The sequence below is a fragment of the Salvelinus alpinus genome, chromosome 31 (genome assembly GCF_045679555.1).
Source record: "Salvelinus alpinus chromosome 31, SLU_Salpinus.1, whole genome shotgun sequence".
In the NCBI taxonomy this organism is placed as follows: Eukaryota; Metazoa; Chordata; class Actinopteri; order Salmoniformes; family Salmonidae; genus Salvelinus; species Salvelinus alpinus.
Genome location: NC_092116.1, coordinates 1,429,399 through 1,437,451, shown reverse-complemented (window position 1 = coordinate 1,437,451; position 8,053 = coordinate 1,429,399). Strand labels below are relative to the sequence as shown.

The window sequence follows — 8,053 nt, the reverse complement described above, 5'->3', positions numbered from 1 at the left end:
CTCAGCAGAAAAAGAAACGTCCCTTTTTCAGGACCCTGTCTTTCAAAGATAATTCGTAAAAAATCCCCAAAACTTCACAGATCTTCATTGTAAAGGGTTTAAACACCGTTTCCCATGCTTCTTCATTGAACCATAAACAATTAATGAACATGCACCTCTGAAACGGTCGTTAAGACACTAACAGCTTACAGACGGTAGGCAATTAAGGTCACAGTTGTGAAAACTTATGACCCTATAGAGGCCTTTCTACTGACTCTGAAAAACACCAAAAGAAAGATGCCCAGGGTCCCTGCTCATCTGCGTGAACGTGGCTTAGGCATGCTGCAAGGAGGCATGAGGACTGCATATGTGGTCAGGGCAATAAATTGCAATGTCCGTACTGTGAAACGCCTAAGACAGCGCTACAGGGAGACAGGATGGACAGCTGATCGTCCTCGCAGTGGCAGACCATGTGTAACAACACCTGCACAGGATCAGTACATCCGAACATCACACCTGCGGGACAGGTACAGGATGGCAACAACAACTGGCCAAGTTACACCAGGAACGCACAATCCCTCCAGCAGTGCTCAGACTGTCCGCAATAGGCTGAGAGAGGCTGGACTTAGGGCTTGTAGGCCTGTTGTAAGGCAGGTCCTCACCAGACATCACCGGCAACAACGTCGCCTATGGGCACAAACCCACCGTCGCTGGACAGTACTTAATGCAGCTGGTGGTCACCAGATACTGACTGTTACTTTTGATTTTGACCCCCCCTTTGTTCAGGGACACATTATTCCATTTTTGTTAGTCACATGTCTGTGGAACTTGTTCAGTTTATGTCTCAGTTGTTGAATCTTGTTATGTTCACACAAATATTTACACATGTTAAGTTTGCTGAAAATAAACACAGTTGACTGTGAGAGGACGTTTCTTTTTTAGCTGAGTTGATAAAGTTATAAAGTTTATAGTTATAATAATAACTAATCAACCAGCGGAAACATGTATTTTTTTCCCATTGACTGAAATATTGTATATGGCTGTACAGTCTATGTCATTTCTGACTGCTAAGAGTAATATTGTGTTTCTTTTTGTAATAAAAAAAAGTGTTATAAATTGTTTTGAGTTAACTTTTTATGTTCTGTTATATTTCCAAATGTCCAAATTAACCACGGTGTTTCTACATCTGAATTGCTTGCTGTTTGGGGTTTTAGGCTGGGTTTCTGTATAGCACTTGTTTACATCGGCTGATGTAAAAAGGGCTTTATAAATGAATTTGATTGATTGATTAATGTGCGACTCGAAACATACTGCGATTCTAGTAATGAGATGCATGATTATGGAATACAATTTCGGAAAAATGGTTAGCATATGTGCCTATGCCACAACTTCGGGAATGTAGGATCAAATTTCTCTCACTAGAGGGCAGACATTATGGAAAATAAAACTTTACTGGGCGTTTACTCATCTCATTTTATGTGCTACATTCAAATACAAAACGTAGGCTGTTTATTAAATAGGCTGTAGGATATCTTTGCAGCAACTCTGTGGAAATGGAAGGTAAATTGTTTTCGTCTTGCATTTGTTTAGTTTAATTCAACCTACTAGGCTGCATAATTCCTTCAAAATGTCCGGACAATGTGGTCTACAAATGTCATTTCCAAACAAACGAAAACTAACCCTAAGAAATAACTTGGTTTATTTTTGTCCAATTCTGGATGCCTACCTTGGCCTATTGCCTAGAACAGTTATGGTTATGTATAGGCTAAAACAGTTAGGGGTCTGTTTTCCACATTGGCATATGGTTTTCCATCCTCTATCCCGCCGAAGTTGTTGCTGAAACTGGGGTTATTGCGGACTCACCCGACAATTCACAACCTGCCGGCGACGTGAATGAAGAAAGAGGTTCCCTCTTCGATGTTACATTTCTGGACCACGACTTTCCAGGTGCTGAGACCGAGACCCCGACCCGCAAGACCTACCAGGAGTTCCAGCCCAAAGCACTGGGGGTGTGTGAGTCTATTTTTGCTGAGGCGAAATCTAAGAAACAACTAAATCCTCATCAATTCCCTTCAGAATAAGGCTATTTTACTAAACGACTGATGTTGTATTCCATTGTTAATTGGTTCTCAATTACTTCACTTGATTTAATAACGTTAAAATGCAACCATAAATCTGTTCTTCCTACTGCATGTATTCTGTAGGAATCTTGACTTTGTGGATATTTCCTCTCATCATAGGTCTCTCAGATCACTTTGGGTGTGTTTGTGCTCAACTCAGTTTATGTCAGTGTCGCCAACCGATTGGATCAGAGAAATGAAGAAGTAACCAGAGCGATAGGCTCCCTGTCTGTGAGTAGGATACGTATCTATGCATGTCCTTGGCCGCTTATTAGGTTTATTAGTATGGTAAATAAATTCATGCTATTATTGAACAAGTGAAGAAAGTTATGATTTGTTCTTGTTTTTCCTTACTGTATCTTGACATGAAATGGGTGATTTTCAGCTAACTGTGCTGTGCTCTCTGTAGGCGATAGTGGCGGGAAGTGTGGCCATAGCAGCACAGAGTCTTCATGTTCCCACAGTGAGTCATCATAGTCTGAACCCAGATCTGTTTGTGCTGTTTTGCCTACTTCTACAGTCAGTTGGCAAGAGAGCACAAACAGATCTGTGACAACCCTAAATCATTATATTTTCGAACTGAGATTACCCATTGCATTATATCTGGAAGACAAAAACATCTATTGTCTCATTTTCCTCGTCCTTTCAGTTGAAGGCGTGTCTGGGGACACAGCTGGCTACCTGCCTTATGGCCATGTTCAACGTGGTCGTCGTAGGAGGAAAGCTGTCTGACACCCACTTAGTGCCAGACTGCTGGCTTTTCACTGATTACAACAACACACATCATCACATCACATGCGACAAGCTGATGGTGAGTCCCATAGAAATAGCGTTAGAACACAGACTATACAGTATACTGTATGTAAGGCCTATATAATGTATCTGTCCCGAGATCAACTACTTCAGCTGAATCTCACAGTGAAAAGATTTGGGGAAGCTCTGGGGAAACTATTGTCTTGTACAGCTCAGAGACTTAGTAGTTGGTAGCAATCAGAACATCTGTATGTGTCAAGCAAAGGTTGGAAGGTTGTTGATGGAACACATTAATATTAAAACACAATACAAATAGTGCTGTGGATGGTTAGAAAAGTAAACGTAGCAACAGTATGGTAGCGTCATTCACTCATACCTCAAACTCTGTTTCTGTGTCTGCTATCGCCCACACCTACCCAGAATTCTGTGTATCCATTCTATGTCGAGTGGTTCCTCGTGCACGCAACTCTCCTCGGCATCTCTGTCACCCTGACTATCTACAGCTGCAAGCTGCTACGCTTCTGCTCCCCTGCAGCACCCAGCATGGTAAGAGTTCATTTCAAGAGCATGAGAATTTGAACACATGCCAAATGGTTTGGCCAGATGCATGTTCCATACTCGCATGCTCTCGTACACTTCACTGAAGCTATTTGATCGCACACACAATGTATTTACAGTTCAGCTGCTATGCTTAATCTGAGAATGCTTTCATTGTTGTTTAATCATGTTTTCTTTCTTAAAGCCTGTGGTCACTGCATATACTAGCCCTGCTCAGTGACAAGAGATGAGGTACATAGAAAGGAACCTAAAGCCATCATGAAGAGACACTGACGGGCCTATCTAGCCATGCACTTTTTTTCAAATCTATTTGTCACTATGTTTTCTGTCTTGCACATACACTTGATGTTGACGATATGTCATATTATATGGTTGCCTTTTTTTATGCTATAGTTTGGTTATTTTGTTGTGTGTTCCGATGATAGAGTATGTCTGTTTAGATCTATATGGTCTCAGGTGCTATTTTAGTGATGGTTTTAAGGATGGAAACTTTGTGGGTACATCATATTGAAATAAACACTTCCTCAGGGGCAAACACTTGTGCTTTCAATGGCTCAAAAACAAAGCATCCATGTTTTATTGGTTGTACATACACTACATATAGGTTTTACACACATTTAAAACGGCCTTATTCATGATTGTATCTGTTAACTAAAAAAAACAATCTAAAAGGGGTTCATATGCTGCATAAAAAAAAAAATTCAAACCAGATCAGCATGATTTTTGTGCAAACATTAAATCTTCTGACGGATCAATCAATTGATCAACCCTTTGCTGTTGCAGGAAAGTCCATTCAAGAGTAACTTGCTAGTCATTGATCTACTGTATTTCATCCTATCTTCGCAGTCTCTTCTCTGTACAGTCATGGTGACTCGGGTAGCAGTTCAAAGTTCATATTAGGAAGGTTCGGACTGATCACATTCAGATTAGATCTGCAGTTCATCTGTCCAATGGTTCTGTGGAACAACACAGATGCATTATTACAAGTCATATAACAGAAGTATCACAGATGCCTTGGGCCTTCATCCTAATATTTTTACTGTTAGTTATTGAGGCAAGTCTGAATTAATAAGTCAAATACAAAACACTGACAATCATAATTCCTACATTTGAATCCCCCACTTACTTGGGATGAGGATGTCTTCTCCTCCAGGTCTCCGTAACAGCCATTCTTGTGGCGAATCAGACTCCCCCACAGTACTGAGTGACGGCACCCGGGACACTCCCCCTCCACGGGAAGGAGATGTGCGGCCTCACCCGTCAGAAAGTGTTTGGCTAAGCAAATCAGGTGGCTGGTCATGTGACATAAGGGATGGAAGCAGGTCATCTTATCTGCAGACTGAAAGGATTAAATTAAATGAGATGTTTCGATGCAGAGTTGGAACAAAACCCTGCGTCTTCAATGCTCTCTAGGACCAGGATTGGTGGCCACTGTTGAGCTTTACTATAAAGCGCCACTAGCTTTACCTTAACAGTCCCCTGACAAAGGAGGCATATATCTGCACCCTTCTCCACTTGTTCCTCTTCCACATGCTTCGGTTTCTGTTTCCTGACCCTGATGCTGCCGAAGGCCAAAGGGACGTGCAGCGGCGGCTGAAGGCCAGGCTCAAAGTCCATCCTGTACTCCTGCTTGAGCCAGCGGGTGGTGAGGGGCAGGCGGCTCCACGGCATCACCCGCAACATGTTGGACACCACACGCCAGTGGAACTGCAGGCTGGATTCCTTCTTTGAGCGCCGGGTGACGTGGGACAGGCGTCGGGAGGAGTGGGGGTTCTGCCATGCCCACTCAAACTATTGATGGAAGGAAGGAGAAGACAGAGGTTAGGTCTTGAAACGTCAATCTGGTGGGGAAGTTGACACATATGGGGGGGGGTGTAACTAAGGTTGTTGAATTGAAAGTTACACGGAACCCAAACCGTGCGCGTGCGCTATCGTGCATAAATGTATTTTGTCCCCCCACACCAAACGCGATCACGACGCGCAGGTTAAAATATCAAAACAAACTCTGAACCAATTATAATAATTTGGGGACAGGTCGAAAGCATTAAACATTTATGACAATTTAGCTAGTTAGTTTGCACTTGCTAGCTAATTTGTCCTATTTAGCTAGCTTGCTGTTGCTAACTAATTTGTCCTGGGTTATAAACATTGAGTTGTTATTTTACCTGAAATGTACAAGGTCCTCTACTCCGCCAATTAATCCACACATAAAACGGTAAACCGAATCGTTTCTAGTCATCTCTCTTCCTTCCAGGCTTTTTCTTCTCTTGACTTTATATTGCGATTGGCAACTTTCATAAATTAGGTGCATTACCGCCACTGACCTCGTTCGTCTTTCAGTCACCCACGTGGGTATAACCAATGAGGAGATGGCACGTGAGTACCTGCTTCTATAACGCTTCGAACACACCGACTGCGTCCTTGCGTCACTGTTGCATAACATTTTGCGCAGCTAGGCACCTATACTGATGCAGATGGTCACATGCGGTTGGACACATGGAGGAGAGAATCATTTTCGCAGTTTCCTCAAAACAGTGTCTTTTTGACACAACTGCTGACAGCTATAGGGACATAAACACAAAAAATGCTGCTTGGAGACAAGTGTCCACGATAGTAGGATTGCCAGGTCAGTTTAGTAGTGAGCTTGTGCTAGATGTGGCTAGTTTTTTTTTTTTTTTTTTAACCTTTATTTAACTAGGCAAGTCAGTTAAGAACATATTCTTATTTTCAATGACGGCCTAGGAACAGTGGGTTAACTGCCTTGTTCAGGGACAGAACGACAGATTTTTAACGTTAGCTAGCTAGCTAACCTAGCTTGCTAACCTAGCCAATGAGATGTGTGTGTGAAAGAAATAGTCATAAATATTATGCTAGTTACTAACCATGATAACTCTCCCAAATAATCATGTTTGAGGAGTGTGAGTGTGTATGTCAGATAAATAGTAATAGAAATGGTAGATACTAGTGTACCACTGATAATTTGGTCAGATAACCATGTGTGTGTGTGTGTGTACAGTAGGTGACATGTTCATGATAGCTATCTAATAACTATAGTTATGCTAGGTAATGGTTTGGCTTATCATGTTCATGTCTATGTAGAAGACTGTAGGAGGAAGTGGAGAGGACTCAGGGACAGATACCAGAGAGAGAAGGGCAGAGAAATACCAGAGAGAGAAGGGCAGAGAAAGAGAAGAAGAGGTCTGGGCCAGCAGCCTTGGCGCTTCTGCTACATTCTTTCTTTTCTGGATCCATTTATTGTGCCTATGGCAAAGAGTGGCATTTTACAGCCAGACCCTCTACTACGTCATCTACAAGTGTTGTCCCCACCGGTGCATCAAGACCCTCAACATCATCTACAAGTGTGACCATCGCCTCCACCGGTGCAGCGAGACCCTCTACAACATCTACAAGTATGACCACCAGGTCAGGATGTGGCCGTGGAGAGAAACAACGTCACACCAGGCGTCATCGGAGGTACCAGCCCCCAGATCCACTCAACTCATTTCAGCAGAGGCTCCTCCAAGTCGTCGAGAGGGATGCAGCCCAACCTGATGCTCACAGGAAGGAGGATGAAGAGACCCTCTTTGCCATGAGCCTGGTGCCAACACTGAAGAGGCTGCCTCAGCAAAGAAAAGCAGCAGTCAAGGTTAAAATGTATCAGCTGCTTTTCGAAGCCGAGTTCAATGGTAAAAAAAAAATGCCTCTACATCACAGGTAGTGTCATAAGTTTTGCGACAGTGAAGTAAAGTAGGTCATTTTTACAGTATACTCATGTAGGCTAATTGGTATTTCAGATCAAAGTATTAATATGAGGCAAATGTATAGCTGTTGTTTCTAGGTTAGAAAATATCCCAAAACAACAGTTTGCTGTCTAAATATTTGCCTGTCATATTCATCTTTTGATCTGAAATACAAATTCCATGTGTAAACAGCGAGTATTACCAACTTTACCGCACTGTTCCAATATTTATGCCTCTAACTACACTATACAAACAGTATTTAGTTAACATAAATCTCACCTTTTATGGTGTTCTATTATGTTAAGCTTGTATGTGTTGTTTTTCTCTTCCCTTCCAGAGATGGAGTCAATTTAGCCGACCAGCTCACAGGAAGGACAGGAAGAGGAGTTGTCTAGTTGTTGTTTTGACCTCCCTCATTGTACATTTCATTTCACACACACGTCAGTTCCGTTTAAATTCAGTCAATTCATAAAGTCATTTGTTTATAAAGTCTTAGGATAGCATTCATTATTAGTGTTACATATATTTCTGAATTGACAGAATTGAAACTCATACACTGGACAATTCACAGATGCTCTTGTAGGTATCTTACAAGACTAAAGGTGAATGTATTTCTTTCATTTAAAACCACTTGAAAACCAGGGCGTTGAAACTTTTTGTGAAGTTATGTTCCATCAACTGGTCCATTACATCCAGGGGCCATTTGTTTGTTTAGCTGTGTTATGGCTACATATTATTTTCTTTTTTAGAGACACACACACACATACCTCTCCACTCCTCTCTGTACATCAGATCTCCAGTGCCCTGCCCTCTCGCTCTTTATGGCCATGTCTGAAGTTCCCCTACTACGTCTAGGCTTTATGAGTAGTGCCTGTATCGGTCTGCAGTTGTGCCAAAAATACA

At 42.1% G+C, this 8,053-nt stretch overlaps 2 protein-coding genes and 1 long non-coding RNA gene across 4 annotated transcripts; 2 read left to right on the top strand and 1 right to left on the bottom strand.

Annotated features, from left to right (window-relative positions):
- The first annotated feature begins 1,407 nt into the window (after positions 1-1,407).
- On the top strand, positions 1,408-3,945 carry LOC139561829 (uncharacterized). Its single transcript, XM_071379128.1, has 7 exons — positions 1,408-1,539; positions 1,810-1,988; positions 2,220-2,330; positions 2,509-2,562; positions 2,749-2,910; positions 3,273-3,398; positions 3,595-3,945. Exons 1-7 carry the CDS (start codon positions 1,533-1,535, stop codon positions 3,628-3,630), a joined length of 675 nt encoding a protein of 224 aa, XP_071235229.1. The 5' UTR covers positions 1,408-1,532; the 3' UTR covers positions 3,631-3,945.
- Positions 3,946-3,948: 3 nt separating this feature from the next.
- Positions 3,949-5,201, bottom strand: slx1b (SLX1 homolog B, structure-specific endonuclease subunit; the record flags this gene model as incomplete). Its single annotated transcript, XM_071379126.1, is given in 3 exon segments — positions 3,949-4,366; positions 4,537-4,749; positions 4,878-5,201. Coding segments are annotated over 3 exon segments (567 nt in total), but the record flags the coding sequence as incomplete, so codon positions are not given.
- A 101-nt stretch (positions 5,202-5,302) lies between these two features.
- LOC139561830 (uncharacterized) lies at positions 5,303-7,698 on the top strand. 2 transcript variants are annotated; one of them, XR_011672226.1, is made up of 3 exons: positions 5,303-6,036; positions 6,510-7,096; positions 7,488-7,698. It is a non-coding gene; the product is annotated as an uncharacterized lncRNA (long non-coding RNA). The 2 variants fall into 2 exon arrangements; XR_011672225.1 differs by having other exon boundaries at positions 5,303-7,096.
- Positions 7,699-8,053: the final 355 nt, after the last annotated feature.